This window comes from Coturnix japonica, chromosome 28, assembly GCF_054131305.1.
Source record: "Coturnix japonica strain WE chromosome 28, WE-NBRP24, whole genome shotgun sequence".
Classification (NCBI taxonomy): Eukaryota; Metazoa; Chordata; class Aves; order Galliformes; family Phasianidae; genus Coturnix; species Coturnix japonica.
Window position 1 is genome coordinate 6769908 of NC_140690.1, and position 17280 is coordinate 6787187.

The 17280-nt window shown below is 45.0% G+C and overlaps 1 protein-coding gene across 4 annotated transcripts; it reads left to right on the forward strand.

Moving 5' to 3' along the window:
* Positions 1-8765: 8765 nt before the first annotated feature.
* On the forward strand, positions 8766-15967 carry LOC146756217 (hydroxysteroid dehydrogenase-like protein 2). Of its 4 annotated transcripts, none has more exons than XR_014937648.1 (7): positions 8766-8856; positions 10343-10461; positions 11025-11123; positions 12800-13565; positions 14448-14594; positions 15152-15280; positions 15657-15967. XR_014937648.1 is itself a non-coding variant. In XM_085524947.1 (6 exons), exons 1-6 carry the CDS (start codon positions 8840-8842, stop codon positions 15767-15769), a joined length of 624 nt encoding a protein of 207 aa, XP_085381073.1. In that variant the 5' UTR covers positions 8766-8839; the 3' UTR covers positions 15770-15967. The 4 variants fall into 4 exon arrangements, 1 of the variants encoding a protein (XP_085381073.1); XR_014937649.1 differs by having other exon boundaries at positions 13476-13565; XM_085524947.1 differs by lacking the exon at positions 12800-13565.
* The last annotated feature ends 1313 nt before the right edge of the window (positions 15968-17280 follow it).

Consider the following 17280-nt stretch of genomic DNA (forward strand, 5'->3'; position numbering starts at 1 on the left):
TGCACAATAGATCTGACCCCAGTCAGCCCTACAGCAGCTCCTACCCCATATATCTTACCCACAGCAGCTCCACAGCAACTCCTGCCCCATAGATCTGATCCACATGTGCCCCACAGCAGCTCATGCCCCATAGATCTGACTCACATCTGCCCCACAGCTGCTCATGCCCCATAGATCTGACTCACATGTGCACCAGAGCAGCTCCTGCCCCATAGATCTGATACACATGTGCCCCATAGCAGCTCCTGCCCCATAGATCTGACCCACAGCAACCCCACAGCAGCTCCTGCCCCGTAGATCTGACCCACAGCAGCTTCTGCCTCAATAGATCATACCCCAATTAGCCCCACAGCAGAACCTGTCCCATAGACCTGACCCACATGTGCCCCACAGCTGCTCCTGCTCCATAGATCTGACACACATATACCCCAGAGCTGGTCCTGCACAATAGATCTGACCCCAGTCAGCCCTACAGCAGCTCCTACCCCATATATCTTACCCACAGCAGCTCCACAGCAACTCCTGCCCCATAGATCTGACCCACATCTGCCCCACAGCTGCTCATGCCCCATAGATCAGACCCACATCTGCCCCACAGAAGCTCCTGCCCCATAGATCTGACTCACATTTGCACCAGAGCAGCTCCTGCCCCAAAGATCTGATCCACATGTGCCCCACTGCATCTCCTGCCCCATACATCTGACCCACAACAGATCCTGCCCCATAGATCAGACCGACATCTGCCCCACAGCAGATCCTGCCCAATTGATCTATCCCCCATCAGCCCCACAGCAGCTCCAGCACCATAGATCTGACCCACATCTGCCCCACAGCAGCTCCTGCCCCATAGATCTGACCCCCCTCAGCCCCACAGCAGCTCCTGCCCCATAGATCTGATCCACATCTACCCACCTTTGAAGTACTTTGGTCCTTCTCTGCCAGTCGATCGCCGCAGCATCTGGTTGTCTCCTGCTCAACACTCTGTCCTACATCCCTCCTACACAGGCCAGAAACCAAGGCACAGAAAGTATAAGGGATCCCTAAGGGTCTGAGGCGTCTTCCCTGCTGGAACAGCAATGGAGGACACAAGACCACAAGAAGCCAGATTCAGGCAGAGAAGCTTGAGGGTGCAGCCATCTGCATTAAGGTTGCTATGGTTTGGCGTTGCAAATACTACTCTGCCTGACTGGGGCAGGGCAGGCTTACGCAAGTGTTTAAGCAGACGTCTTTCTGGTCCTGTAGGAAGCAGCAGGTCTGAATTAAAAGGAGCAATGAGGCAAGGAGTGCCCTGAGCTTGTTTCCTAAATAGAAGGCAGTGTGGGACAATTTGAGGAACAGGAATTCAACTACTGTAATGCAGAGCACTATTTTTGTCGCCTTCCAGCAGTCACCGATTAATGGAAGATTCTTGTCCTTCCCAGACTCCACTGTTGGTAACTCACATCTACAGCCTCTCTGGGCAGCCTGTGCCATTGCCTCACCACCCTCTGTCTGAAAAAGTTTCCCCCTAGTATCTAACCTAACATGTAGCCTAATTCTCCTCTCTTTATTCACAGGAGATGTGCTCTAGACCTCTAATTATCATTCTGACCTTCCTCTGGAGCTAATCCAGAAGCTCTGCACCTTTCTTGTGCTGTGGGCTCCAGATCTGGACACAGTACTGCAGATGGGGACTCATGAAGGCAGAGTGGAGGGGAGCAAGAGCCTACTTCTCCATGCTGCCACTTCTCTGTGGATACAGTTGGTCTTCCAGACTGCAAGCACACACTGCTGGTTCATGTCCATCTTTTTGTCCACCAGAACCTCCAAATCGTTCTCCACATTTCTTCCATGAGGAACAGCTCCATGATCTTCCCAGGCACAGAGGTAAGGCTCACTGGCCTGTAGTTTCCCATGTGATTTCCTTCCTGCCTTTCTAAAAACTGGGAGTGATGTTTCCCTTTTCCAGACCCCAGGGACTTCTCCTGCCTTCTTCTGACAGCCATGACTTTTCAAATACGGTGGAGAATGGCTGGGTGAGCGTATCAACCAGCTCCCTCATGACTCTGGGAAGCACGTCATCCTGCCCCATGGACTTGGACATATCCAGTCTTATGAGGAGGTCTTGGACTTGCTCGTCTCTTACAGTAGGAAGGATTTTGCTCCCCTGGTGTCCACCTAAATGTTCAGAGACATGAGTGTCATTCACTTTCTAGGCTCTTCTTGTGGCTCCTTAAAGTCCAAGAAGTCTCATTTTCAGCTCTCCTTACGCTTTTACCACACAAAGTAACCTGTTCCAGTTGCTTTCTCTTGTGGAAGGACAAAGGAGATTGACAGTGCACCATAAGTCAGAATATAAACTGCTGCTATACAGAAAATATTTCTGATTTCTTCAGTATTTGTCTGGAAGACAAAGCTCATAGAAAAATGTTCTAAAGTGTGAAGAACGAGCCCCTTTCAGGACTGAAAATGACTTCTGCTTTAGATGAATAACATGAATGTCTTACAGGAAAAAATACTAATCTGGAAAATATGAAATAGGAGTCAGAAATGTTCCTGATGAGCTGCACATGAAGAGTATGGCAGAGTTTCCTTAGGGTAACCATCTTCTTTATTACCCTACAGGAATGGGTAACAAGGGCAGGAGTATGGTTCATCATTCCCTTCTTAGTTTGATGGCAGCTCCCTCTTTGTGCTGGGAAGGTAAATAATGATGGGAGAGACCCCTGGGTTTTGGTGGGACATGAAATATCTGTGGTCACAGCAGGTATGTGTCAGCTGTCACAAGGCAGACATACACAGGTAATGCAGGGTAAATTAAACGAGAGCCTGTACAATGAATATGATTAAAAACTGTGTAATAACAGCTCAACAAGAAAACCACTTGAAAGAAAGCAGGGGATCTGGCAGTGTGAATATATGCTAATTATAGAATGGATATTTGGCTGACGTTAGTAAGAATGTGCAATGTGTAATTTTTATGTGTCAGATAAGTACAATAGGCTGTTTTCTATGTTTAAGAAACCCTGACACTTGGGTCTCCAGGCTGTCTCCCCAAGTTATTCCCTAGTGTGCTTCACAACACTAAGAATGTGGAACTGGATCATTCTCTTAGCCCTCTTGCGTTGCTAAGTGTGAGATCCTCTGTTCAGAATTGGATTAGCTATCAATGAGTGATGCACAGATGCTATGGCAGACCCACAGTCCTTCCACTTCTGCCCTCCTACTGCTGACCTGTGAGCGCAGATGTACTGTTCTATAAGATGCTTTAGAGAGCTCAGGCTTAGCCAGTTGCTGCACCCACAGAAAGGCAGAGGGAAGGGCTGAAAGTCTGTGGTGACAAAGCTGGGCTGCTGAGGGGCTGATTTTCAGTTCTGTCACAGAAATCCCAGGGCCATTTGCAGTCCTTCAGGCAACTGCCCATTTGTAATAGGCTGACAAACTTGTCTTGTGCGTCACATCTGTTCAGGCTGCAGAATTCTTGGAGCAGGGTTCATTTCCTATGGAGAAAACCTCACTCTGTTTGGGTCTCTCCCTTTCTACAAAGAAAGGAAAATGACAGCAATCAAAATGATAAACACAAACATAGGACATTGCTTAGTTAGGATGTGTTTAACAGTCAACAGCAGTGTAACACTTATTCCTCAGGCAAAGAAAATAAGAAAACGAGCCATCTGGGCTTGTCTCTTCCCAGTTTTGAATGAGGCAACAGCATTAATCTTTTATTCCCTCCATTTTGGGCCTGGTAAACTTGGAGTTCTGAGAGATGTGGTTTTTGGTGAATAGATGTGGCCTTCAGTATTCTCCTTTTACTCCAAAGTCTGAATCTCTGCATTCCCCCATATCACATTAATGCTTTCTTTCCCCCTCCCCCCTCCCAATAAATAAATAAATAAATAAAAACAAAAATTAATAATAATAAAAAAGCAAGCTCTCAGCTTATGAAGAAATAGCTGACAACAACCTTCTGGACAAAGCGTTTTTATGGAGTACAGTTCATATTTATAGGGAAAAAAGATCCAGAACTTTGTGCTCTGTAGTCTCCCAGTACCATATCCCACACATGCTAACACACCCTTAGGACAAAGATTACAACTGGAAATAATGATGTGGCAGTTATCCTCCACCCTGATAAAACTTCATCCATTGATGAAAAAGGTGTGTCCCACAACCTAGTGCCCATGCCATGTGGTTCGTATCAGTGGGAGAAAGTAAGGGGGAAAGCTAGAAGGTACTGTTCACATTAAGGAAATACAAGAGAAGATTTTTTTGTTTTCCTGCACAGAGGTTGCCTTGCTTAAGCTTTATTCTGCTATGGAGGAAATGCATACACTTTTCTTCCTCATTTTCCCTTGCTAACAGAGGGAAAAGTCTGACAAGAAGAGTTATTGTCACCTTCCTCATCCTTACTACTTGCTGACACTGGAGAAGAAAATCCTCTGGGGACTACATGGCTTTGTTTCTTGGCTGTCTACTGTGCAGTTGTCCCTTCTCTTCACTTTCTCATTTCCTTAAGGTAACATCAAGCTGATGTGTGCAGCCCACCAATAAAAGTCTGTGGAAGTAAGCCTTTCTCAGGAGGTGCTGTGCTACTGTCCTCACTCATTTGCAAAGTTCCCTCTCCATTCTTTAGCATAATCTCCAGGTGGGAATGGCAGGGGGCAGTTACAGAAGGAACTGCCAGACCCCAAAGCAGAGCTGGTGCAGGAGGGTACCACACAGCCATGACTTCAGGTTGGGAACTCAGAAGACCATCATACTTGAGCAATGAAGAGTCCCTTTAAATAATGAGATGTGCAGAAACACCAATGAGTAGAGAAATAAAAAATCTAGCCTTTTCAGTTTATCATATTGGCTTATAAGTTGTGAGAAAAATATGCTAGTTCTTTGAGAGGGACAGATTTTGTTTCTCTACTTTTCAGCTTACATTTGCACCACTGAGTTACTGATGGAAAAGGAATGTTACCTATAACAAAGATAAGCTTTATCTACTGTTTGCTTTAAATAAACCCTCATTCCTTTCAGCTTTCACAGCTTGTAGTCTGTTAATCCCGTCAATCATTGACTTTAAATGTAGGAAATATGTAGTAAATGCATGTCAAGCTCTCTCAGCGTGTGTCAGAGAATCCAGCCACAAGCCTAAGAACAAGTAGGGGCCCTAGCCTTAAAAGAAACTGGGGGTGGGGAGTCAAACCACATTTGGGCCACCACCACAATAAATAAAATCCAGGCAAAATATGGGTGAACCATGGGCTGACAGCTCAGCCTCAAAGGGTTAAAGTAAAGGGGTCAGCCAGGTTGGATGGCCCTGTTCTAACCTGACCTGCTGGGTAGCAGCGCTCCCATGGCAGGGGTTGGGTGGGCCCTGAGGTCCCTTCCAACCCAACTATTCTGTGGTTCTATGATCCTTGAGAGCCCCTTCCAAATCGGGATATTCCGTGATTCAATCTCGTGTGCTGAGCGCTCCCTCTGCTGGCACACACACATAGCTGGATTTTTCCCTACTCAGGCTGGGAAAAAAACGCGCCAGTGGAGCTGATGAAATGAAAGAGGTCATCGAAACAGAGCCCGTGGGGACTTGAAGGCTGAGCTTACCTTTTCTTCTTGGTACAGTTAGCGATCAGCGTCGTTCATTACCTTCAGCACCATGCAGATAGCGCCTGTATTTTACACAGGCCTTAGAGCTGGTTTTCTTATTAACTGGAACGGCCAGTAAAAGAATCTGAAGTTTTTCTTCAGTTTCTGATAACAGGGCAACAAGTTTGTTTAGTCACTTCTTTTTTACAAAAGCTGTGACCTGAGGAACGGATTTATAAGCAGAGCATTTCTACACTCATGTAAAAATCCTGTGGAATGCAAATGTCCAGAAGAATTTTAGCACCCACTGTGGGGTTTGTCCTTCCAGTGCAGAGCAGACTGGCACATTGTTCAGCCTTGTCTGTTTAGAGCATAAAGTCCAAGAATGGCACCACATGAAAGTTTGTAATGCAAGGATCAAGTACACCTCATAGTCAGCACCATCAGCTCCCACAATATCCCACAGCACAGCACTGAGGACCTGAGTGGAAGGTGGTGGGATACCTGTCTATGTTCCCATGATGCTGCCTCTAGGACACATGCTCATCCCTGGATAAGCAGTATAGCAAAAACACATCATCAGAAAACAAAGATTCCATCTTTCTGTTTTTCCTTGTCTATTGCTACTGAATTTCTTGTTCCATTGGGCTCGAATCCATAATGGCTTATATATGGATATGACAGTCCTGTCCTCTCTCCCCTCTAAACATGTGTACAACCACACAAGCAGCCAGACACAGCCCTGACACAGTTGCCATTCACAATCACTATCCCCCAGGGCAGCACAGTAAGCTTTCATCCCACAGGATGAACTACTGCTTTAATGGAGAGGGGAAAACACAGGGGGCAGCCAGAGACAGCTTTGTTCTGCTCTGGATGCATCTCCAGCAAAATCACGTTCAGTTAGGTGGCATACATCTCACAGTAACAGAGGGCAGTTTGCTATCTGCAGAAAAGGTGAAAACCAAAAGAAGTATTATCCACAAAACATAAAGAAATACTGTTATATGTCTTCTCTTTGAGTCATTATACACAGTCATTACAGAAAAAATGTTCTCCTTGCTGGGCATTGCAGCAGGATTTAGTTATGTCTTCTCTTAGAGATCCACATCTTATTCATGCTTACACCATGTCAAGTCAAAATGAGGACGGGCATTTTGTAGATGCGTGGTATGAGAGGCCAATATTCTGTTAGTAATGCTTTCCTCCCAAGGTTTGAAGGCAGCACCTTTTCCAGCCTCATTTCAAATACTGCATCACATTTAAATCCCAGCTTTCCTAACACAGATGCAATGTTAGGAAGCCATGTGAGGAAAGACAGGGATGGCTTTAAGTCTCTAAATAAGAAGAAAGAGAATCATCATCAAGGAGGCTGACTGACTGAAAAAGAATGTGCTTTTCCAGGCCATTTCTGAAGGTACAGCTGAGGGCTAACCCATGACAGTTACTTTACTTGTTGAATAACATTTTTATGTATGTGTTTTATGTTTTGCTTTTTGTCACTTTGCCTCATGTTTAATTGCTCTGTTCCAAAGTTTTGCTGAAGGGAACTGAGGAATGATTTGAATGGCAGTAAATGTGGATATCACAGATCCAAAACATGGCCAGAACTCAACATTGTAAAAGCTGCGATTTGACCCTCGCTCAACAAATACTTTGTACATTTAAACAGGCAAAAAAAGAACCAGCTTTCAACTGAGATGAAACCACAGATCAGAGATGAACATTTCATTAAATACTGGACAAAGCAGTAGAAACTCTTGCTCTCTTCTTGTTTGCAGATCATGAGAGTTCAGAAAAGCCCATGGAATTATATCTGATTTATAATCTGGTTTATAAGCAGCACTGCATTGAGACAAGATGGGGATGAAAGGACAGAGCACAGCTCTGGTGAAAAGGGCTGGGCATCACCTTGGGGTGATCATTGTGACTCCATGTTGGGAGTGGCCGAAGCCCCCATCACAAACACGTGCCATCACAATGACACCCCATCAGAACCCCCAGGGTGTTCAGAAGGATTTCACTTGCCGAGTGGCACAGCGAAAACCGCTTTGTTGCAGAAATGTCTGCAAGGACAAACTTCAATTGGACTGAGCAAAGACGCTCCCACCCTGCAAGAGGTGGTCAAGGATCGGCTCGTGATGCTGCTCACTCCCATGTCCGTCTTTAGCAATTGAAAATCTCCTGTACCTTGCTGTCTTTCAAGCGCAAGGTGATAACAACTGACTCTTCTCCTTTGCCTTTTGCAGCCTCTCGTCAACTGGAACCCAGACTTCGGAGGAGAGAGCTCTCGGCTCCTCGAGCAGCGCAGGCCGAGATCTGCCCGGAGAAGGAGAGCCGAGACGGGCCCCTGCTGCTGCTCCTGCTGCTGCTGCTGCTCCTGCTCCCGCAGGGGCTGCCTGCAGGCAGCGGGTCCGGCAGCCGGCACCCAGGCGGCTGCAGCCAGGGGACCCCGGCCTCCCAAGCGCCAAAGGAGAAACCGCAGCCGACGCCGAGCTCGAGCCTCTCACAGCCGGCCAATGCGTGCTGCAGCAGCTTGGGGAATGAACCAGCCTCTGGACCCGTCCCTGCTGCCACCAAACAGCGGCTGGAGCCCTGGAGACATTTGTACTTCCTTGTCGTTCACCGCTTCATCTTACATGGGAGACAGCTTGCCACGCAACCCAGCACTGCAGGAACTTCCCTGGCGCCCAAGAGAGCAAGAGCAGCGTGCTCCTGAGGCCGGCCTGCTTTTCCACTCCTTATCGCTCACGGTGAACATACAGCATGAAGTCACGGTGATGCCAGAGGAGTGGGAGCCTTGGGAGGACCCGCAGCGCCCACCTTTCACCAGCTCTGTCTGGGTAGAGGAAGGCTGCTGGCTGCGCACCGATGAAGATGACAGTGATGAAGATGACGAGTGAGCGCCCTGCAGTGGGGTCATGTCGGCGCCCGCATAGTGGCCCGAGGTGGTAGTGGATAGACCGATAGTTATAAGGACAGGTTGTTTCAATAATAAATCGTTTCAGTTGTCACTTCAGTTTGGTCATTCAGTCCTTTCCTTGAGGGCGAGATCTCAGATGCGATTTTAATTTTGTCAGTGAAAACGTGCAAGGCTTTGGCTTGGTTGAACGAGGTGTACTCCCGCAGGGAACTCATCCCGATACTTCCATCACCCGCCCCTCATCCCGCCCTGCTCGGCCCTGGCTCCGCCCGGCTCCCCGGGCCGCGGCTGCGCGGAGGGCGGTGTGAGCGGGGAGCGCGTCCCGTGCCGAGCCGACAGCCGCCCCATGGCCGTGCCGCCATGCTGCCCAACACTGGGTAAGGCGACCTGGGCTTTCCTCCTTCCTTCGGCGGGGCCGTGAGCTCCGAGCCACAGGAGCTGCCGGGGCAGAGCTGGGGCCGGGGCCGGGGCCGGGCGGAGGGACAGACGCGTGCTCCGCAGCCCCTTGAGGGCGATGGGACGCGGGGTGGAGGCCGCGGCCGGGCACGGTGGCCCCGGAGCGGCTGGGTTGGACCCGGAGTCCCGCTCGGTGCTGTTTGCTCACGGGCCGAGCTGTGTGCACGTCCGGAGGGCAAAGTGCGGCTGTGGGTGTGCTGTGGAATCTGAATTGAGTGACTGCTGCGGCGTTATTTCTGCGCTGCTAATGAACGGGGACATACGTTGACCTTATTCGTTCCCGTGTGTTGCAAGCAGTAGTCATGAGATCCTGTACGAGTGCAGAAAGCGCCCACGGTGCAGCCTGTGGGCTGCCCTGGTTGCGGCCGTGCCTGCTGCAAAAGGAGCCCACCTGCATGATTCTAACTCCCTGAACCTGTCCAGTTAACATTTCTCTTACCCCTTAGGCTGTTCAACCATCCAGACTATTATGTATTTACTTGGATACAAAAGTATTTTGAGAGATGGTAATGAAAGCCTTGCTAATGTGAATGGTGTCAGCTGTTATCACTTTGGCCTCAAATCCTTTCATTCTATCACAGAAGTCAATCAGGTTCACCAGGCTTGATTTTACCTACTGAGATTGATGATGCATTGGAACATGCTGCCCAGGGAAGTGGTGAAGTCACCATCCCTGGTGATGTTCAGGAAGGGTTTAGATGTGGCACTGAAGGACATGGTTTAGTGGCCATAGTGGGGATGGGTTGAAGGTTGGACTATATTGTCTTTTCCAACCTTCCAAGTTCTAAGATTACCTCTCATCTATGGCTAGTTTCTCATGTCCTGGTAAACCATGTTCCTAAGCAAGGCACTACCAGTGTCTGCTCTCACTGAATCACCCATGCCACTCAGCAACGCCTTTCCCTTGTTCATGCTCTTCCTACCCACATTATAGCAGATAAACAAGTTGCCACTGGCTTCCCTTGCAAGTCTCAGCTGCAGGTGAACTTTGGTTCTCCTCACACTGTGCTGATATGCTCATGCAATATTCCCAGTTCCTTTTTATCTCACTGGTGCTTCCACTCTGTGTGACACCTTTGTACACAGGGGCTCAGTCACAAGTCGTTTGCACAGCTGTGTCAGCCTGCTGGTTGGTTGGACAGACTTGTGGGGATTTATTGGGTTAAATGCAGTTACTTGCAAACTGAGTTTTACTGTGAAAGCCTTAAGGAAAATCATGGTCATTTTTGAAAATCTGATTTTTGGCTCTTGTCTTTGGCACCCTGCATTGGGATTGTGATCCTGGACTTTGCCTTTACAGCGTGTTGAGCTACTGGTCCTCTGTGTTCAGAGGGCCAAAAGAATTAAATTACAGAGAGCTGCACTGAGTATCAAAACGTTAGATTTGGTTGGTTTTGTTGTTTTTAGAAGTCACTCCTTTTCTGCTTTTGGAGAATGCAGCAGTTCTGTTGTGGGCAGCCTTGGATTATTGTACAAAAAGTCTTCAGTGGTGGTGAAAGGCTTATATTTCCAAGAAGGTTCTGCAGGTAAGAGTTAAGAGTTTTTCATAGGATTTCTTAATACTACATCATGTTTTCTATTCCCAATAGAGATAGGAAGGCAAAATCTTTTTTTCTCTATGCTTCCACATTTGATTTGGTAGCGATAAAGCTCATTGCTGTCTTTTTAAATAGAAATTATCTTTGAGGAGTGAAGGAGGCCCCAATTGCGTCTTTGGGCTAGAACATATGTTGCTCATCTTAAACCTGTGGATTATCTTTTAAACTTCAACACTTGGAACATGGTTAAACTCCTCTTGCAGGTCCATGTTCCTTCTCTGCAACACCCCCTTCTCAGAGTATACAAAAAGGATTTACAACGTGCTTTTTTCCTTTTTTTTTTCCCTCCCCAATTCAATACTCATGTAAAAGGGTCAGTTTGTATCTGAAGGGGGTGGTAGGAGCTGGGAGAGTTTCTGTACTCTAGGAAGATGATGCTTTGACCCCAGAAAGTTGATTTTTCCGTGACTTACATCCTTCAAAAGTAAAATTCTATGTGTAGACTAAATATGTATCCTACTAAATATGGGATTTTTGTGTGCTTTTTGTAGCCTACACAATTTGTAAATATGGCATGTCCATGTGTGTCTTGGGAATGGCAGAAGAATTTAAAGGAGAAGTTGCTGTCAATGCTTTATGGCCTAAAACAGGTGATTATTTTGAATTGTTGTGTTTTGTCCTATACAGGTGGTCTTATTTAGGACTGATTCAGAACACCGAGCACTTCTGTGTATTTTTTTGTGATCAAAGATGTTGTGTGGGTATTGGCTTTCTTTCCTAGTTCTCACTGTTGCCTTCCTGTTTTCACTTAAACTTGCCTTCAGCCTGAGCACATTCTGCTTTTTCTCCTGTCTTGTCACTGCTCCTTTCAACATGACTCGAACTTTGGTTTGCACACCATCCCTGAGTAGTATTGGACATTTATGTCAATATTTAGAATCCCCAGCTAGTTAGATTGCCAGGAAATAGATGAAGCTGACAAGATATGTACCTCTGTAGATGTAAAAAAAAAAAAAAGTTTTGGCTGAGTGGGAAATCAATTGCTTCTTCACACAACCATCCAACACTTCTTGCAAGTCACAGCACACTGAAGGGCCGCATAGCAGAAAAATAACTTGGTGTGCCCATCTTATACTAGCTCCAGTTTATTGTCCATGGGTCAGTGAGGACCAGGGCTGCTGTTGAAGGTTTGGTAGCTGCTGAACAAAGAGACCAGTGTCTTGAAAGCATTAGAAGCAGCAAGTGAGCTTTCAAAATTTGTATGTATCGGTGTTTCCTTGATGAAAACTGTTCATGTTCTGAAGTATAAAAGTTTGTAATGTTCAGTCTAGGAAGAAAAATGTTGTTTTGAAAGGTTTATCTGCCAAAACAAAAGTTAACTACTTTAGAGAGTGAGAGAGGTGACTTCTGTAGTATCTACATTACAATTACAAAGTTTTTAATTTAAAGAACATCATATATATGTGATCAGCTTCAATGCTGGAGATTAACACTGTGCTAGTATGGTTCTATTGGTTCATCCAGCTCCTTGAAACAAGAGAATATGCTGATAGTGAGATGTTATGAGCTCTCGATTTAACTAAAAGTGAAAGAGGTAGCCTGCCAAAAGGATGTAAGAGTGTGAATGAGTAGTAGAGGTACTGCAGGGTCAAAGTAGAAGATGCTGTATGTATGAATTAATGGAAAACCAGCAGCACTTTGTATGAAATAGATGGAAGGATGTGCAGATTGCAGGACAGTAGATGGTTTTTCATATCAGTCTTTGCCCATAGTTTTGCTATATTTAGAACAATAATAATTGGCTGTAATGTGAAAGTAGAGGAGCATAAGCCAGGAAAAGTTTGAGTTTGTGCTATTGGGTTTCTCATCTTTAACTTAGAGTCACTTTGTTATCTCACAAGTTATTGTGGGGCTAAAATTGAGATTTTCAGTATGGTAATGGCTGCAGAAAATGTTAATTGCTGATGCACATTCACTTTGAGAAAGGTAGTTGTCCTGTTAGTTTTTCATGTCCTAAATAAAGCCAGAGGAAGTCTTTGTGTGGAAAGTATTGATAGAAGCATTGAATAATATGAATATTACAAGGAGTTCTTCCCTTTATTCCTCTTTTGGTTCCTTTAATACTTTTCAAGTAAGGGAATCTTTACACTTTGAGGATTGTTTGCTGGTTGACCATTCTTCGCTGGTTGATGGTATTTCACAGTTTAGTCTTCTCATGATTTACTTTCATGTGAGAGGAGAATAAAGTTTATGCATTTGCCAAAGAGATGAGTATGTGATGTCATTAGTGTTAAACTTGTAATTTCCTGTCCTCTGAATTTTCCAGCCATACATACAGCTGCTATGGATATGCTGGGAGGATCCGGAATAGAGAAGCAGTGCAGAAAAACTGACATAATTGCAGATGCTGCATATTGCATTTTAACAAAGCCGAAAACTTTCACTGGAAACTTCATTATTGATGAAGTTCTACTGAGAGAAGAAGGCGTTAAGGATTTTGATGTCTATGCAATTGCACCAGGCAAAAGAGATCTTTAAAATGAGAAGTTTGCGAAGGAAGGAAGGCCATATGGGGAATATGGATATATTCCTTTGACTCAGTCAAAAGATGCTTTGCCTCACGTTTGAGAATGTGGATTCTGGGAAAGCACATAATAGTCCACTGAGGCTCTAATAATCAATGCCTATATAAATATATATATATATATATATATTTTAAACCCATTAGCAAAAAGAAAATAGACCTGCACCACAAGCGCATGTATTACTATTTACCAAATAGTGAGATAGTGTTTCTTCATCTTCAGATGTTTCTGACTGAATTTGTAAGAGGCTTCTGGGTCTGATTTTAAATGTACCAGAACCTAAACATGTCACCTTGTCTTTTTTCAACCTGTAGTTCATTTACTGGTAAATTGAGGTGCTGTTGCCTTCAGAATGGATTCCTGTTTGTGCTGTTCACCCTTACTTGGGCTTACTGTTATTGTTCAACTCCCCTTTAGGTCACCCCCTGATGCCTGACTTCTTCTTGGATGCTGAAACTGACATGACAGCCACATAATCAGAAGGCCGTGGAAGGGCAACCTCTGCATGTACATGTCGATTATTTGTGATGATAATGAATGCCTCCTCTATTTCAAGTTACTTTTGGACTACATTCAAGCTATGTGGCAAAATCTCTTGTATTTGGGCTGTTTGATTTATGGAAGTGACTTTAGTGTCTGCAACTTTCACAGTTCATAATCAGCACCTTGTTTTGAACAACCTTTTTGCTTTTTACCACCAGAGTTAAGTGGTATGAAGATTATGAGTAAATATTGCTGTAAAAAAATCACAAGCAATCAGCATATTTTGCAGGAGTGTTACATCTTTCTTGCAGTGTGAGAACTTGAGAAGCTTCTATTCCTACATGAAGTTCTCACAGTCGTACATGATGTGAATGTCTACAAGATGAAATAGAGAAGTTGTTTTTTTACAAAAGCATCAGGTTCACTTTTTCAGAATAGTGATGTTTCTATTGGAGGGCAAATAGGAATACTGGATATGTTTTATAGGAGTGCCAAAACAAATATAGGAAAGAAAGAGGCTAAGTTTGAAAAGAGCCCAGTTCCCTTGAAAATACTATTTGTGAGTGCGCACTTAGACTTTTCTGCCAGGAACTGATACTGCCAACTGCCCAGATCTCCAACACAGTAGCAGTTCACTGAGTAGAATAATTATTTCCTGATACACTGACCTTCTGCATGGCTTTTAGGGGCTGCTAAGCATTACATGCCTTATAAATTGCAAATGCTCTTTCTTAATGTTAAATGAGCACATTCACTGCAGTGTAGAAAGTTGCTGATTAAAGTAGTGAATTGATTCACACCTTAGAAGCTTTTGCAGAAGAACTGCTGAAAACATATATATTCTTAGAAAGATAAGTGAGATAGAGCGTTCCAGCATTTTACAGAGAATCCATCTGTTTCTTTTAGGTGCTTCACAGGCATCAGGTGGAGCCAAGCTTAATAAAGAATCAGCTTCAGCAGGGCCTGTTGCAGAAACATTCAGAGTTATTCAGGGAGAACTCAATAAAGAAATAGTGAAATCCACGCAGGGCGTCTTTCAGTTTGAATTGTCAGGTAAGACCATCACTTGTAAAATTCTCAAATGCTCACTTTTCTAGCAAGAGTCAGTCTGTATTTTCACATGTAAATACTTGTCTTTTATAACTGGTCTAGGAACAGGGACATCTTTGGGTGTGCTCTATAAGATGCTGCCTTTCAGAGCCAACTTCAGCACATGTGGGATTTACCCTGCTGCTGTTGTCACAGGGAGATGCTTTCTGCATCAGCAGCATGTGCTGCTCTTTTGGGGACTGTGGTGTGTTTTCCTGGTGTTTCATTTCTGCTGTGTCACCCTGCTGGCCGTGCTGCACAGGGTCAGCATGGTAGTTCTGTTCCAAACCCCTGCTGCCTCCAGCTCCACCAGCAGCCACTGCCTTGTCCCCTGACACTGTGGCACTGTGGGGCATCTGCTGGGGCTGACCTTGTCTGCACAGAGAGCGCGGGGCAGCTTCTGGCACAGCACCTCCAGCACGTCTAGCACGAAGATGGGAGAGAAAAGCAGGCGGGGGTAGCAAAGGGCAGGGCACATCAGTCCTTGTGGTGCTGCCACAGGTTCTCCCTGTTCCACTCAGGTGATGAAGGAGGCACTTGGTACCTTGACCTGAAAACCAGCAGTGGGAGTGCTGGGTTTGGGAAGCCTCCTGCAGCAGCTGATGTTGTGATGAGCATGTCGAGTGGCGACTTTGTGAAGATGTTCACTGGTGAGTAACAAACGGGTTTGGCAGAACTGAGGCAGCTACTGGTGGCAGGAAACATCTTGCTGATGGATGAGCTGACAGGCTCACCTCTCTTTGTGGTCTTGGAATTGGATGAGCTGTAGCTGGAAGTGCATGGCCTTTAAATTCCCTTCCAACGTAAGTCACTCTGTGAGTCCATGATTTTATAATAAAAATATCTACTGCTTTGTTCAGTAGCTATTGAACTTTTCAGAGCGTAGCTTCAGAAAGCATCCAGTCAATCTGTTGAACCTCTTTTCTGATGCTTTTACAGTAGAACTTGGTAGCAAAGTAACTACTATATGATATCGCAATCTCCAGTTCCTTTCCTTTTCCTGATGATTCTGTGTCTTCTTTTTAGGTAAACTAAAGCCAACCATGGCCTTCATGTCAGGAAAATTAAGGATTAAAGGTAACATGGCACTAGCATTGAAGCTAGAGAAGATGCTGACACAGTTTAATGCTAAACTGTGAGGGAGAAGCTGTACCAGCAGAACATCCAGCCTTTCTTTTATAATAGCAATGCTACATTTTAAAACGATAATCTACTTTTTTCTCTTTTTTTGTGTGTATAACAACTGTGGATAAAATGCTGATCTGTTAGAGAAGATCTAATTTAGTTTTATTAAGACTGAAAGGTGTTTGTGATTAAACAATTCCTTCTTGAGAATACTTCTATTATGTAACTGGTGTTTTCCTTTCTTACACTCCTTTGGAGCAATGCAACACACCTGAAGTGGGTTTTCTTTTACATATTTGCTTGCATGCGTGCATGTCCCATAAGAAGTCTGGGAGGAGCAAATATCACCTTGCAGATCTTCACACAAACACACCCCCAGCCCAGACTGCCACAAACAAGGTAATCCCTCCCACAGCACCTGCGTGCAGCACCAGAAGGTTTAAACTACAACATGTTTACAGGCACATCACCTTCCCTCTTTAGCATGGAAAGAATGGAAACTCATGAGAAAAAGCACAAATGCTCTCTAAGGGGACAAGAGCACAGATCCTCCTCCTGGTTCAAGAGCACGTGCAAAGCCAGAGGTAGCAACCTCACAGTGTTGCCAACAGAACTGCTCAAAATGTAGGGCATTTTACTCCTAAGTATGTAGAGAATATTTCAAGACTTAGAATTTATTTTCTAACTCGTGCAATGGTCAAATAGTTTATAGTCTTCAAAGCCTGTGCTCAAACAAAATTATTTGTGCTGTAAAGGTTCCATCCCTGTTGAATTCTGGTAATAATACAGAGAATGTTGAATTCACTTATGCACTCTGCAGTCCCAGCGCCATGAAAAACATGAACGAACTTTCCTTTTGAGGTGACAGCTTGCCTGTGGCTGTGTGGTTGTTCCCACACTTGGCTACATTATGCAATACTGTATGTGTAATGCTGGTTGCAGCAGTGCAATCAGGAAGTATGCCTTAGGATTGCCAGGGCTGTTACATCTGGAAGGAGATGTAAGCAGATGTGGCTTGTTCTCATCTAGATAACATGAAGAGTATTGAGGGGATAGTGCAAGAAAAAGAATCTTTCAAAAGCAGTCAAACAAGTGCTTTGCTGCATGACCTGAAAGGCTGATGGTACCAGATTGTCTTGGTGTGAGCACATGGTAAGATTTTTGTGTTAATAACTAAAGACCGTTAGATACGCTGCTGTTCTCTGAGCTGAATAAACGTCAGCTGGCGGTACCTCATGTATGAGCAGAGGATGGGTGAGAAGGTGGTGTGTTTGGAAACTGGGGGTGGCTGGGATCTAGAAGATGCAGAGTGAGCTGACAAAAGGTAAAGGTTGAAAACAAAATGGGAAAAGAGTTTTGCCAGTTCCTCAGCCGGTGACCCTCCTGAGAACTGAGAGTGGGGAAAAATTAATCAGATGAAATTCCAGCTCCCTCCCTTGAAGACTGACAAAGATTTTAGAGGCACATGTTCATGTTGGACTACACCTCTTTTCCCCTATGAATAAAAAACCTTGCTGCCTCAAAA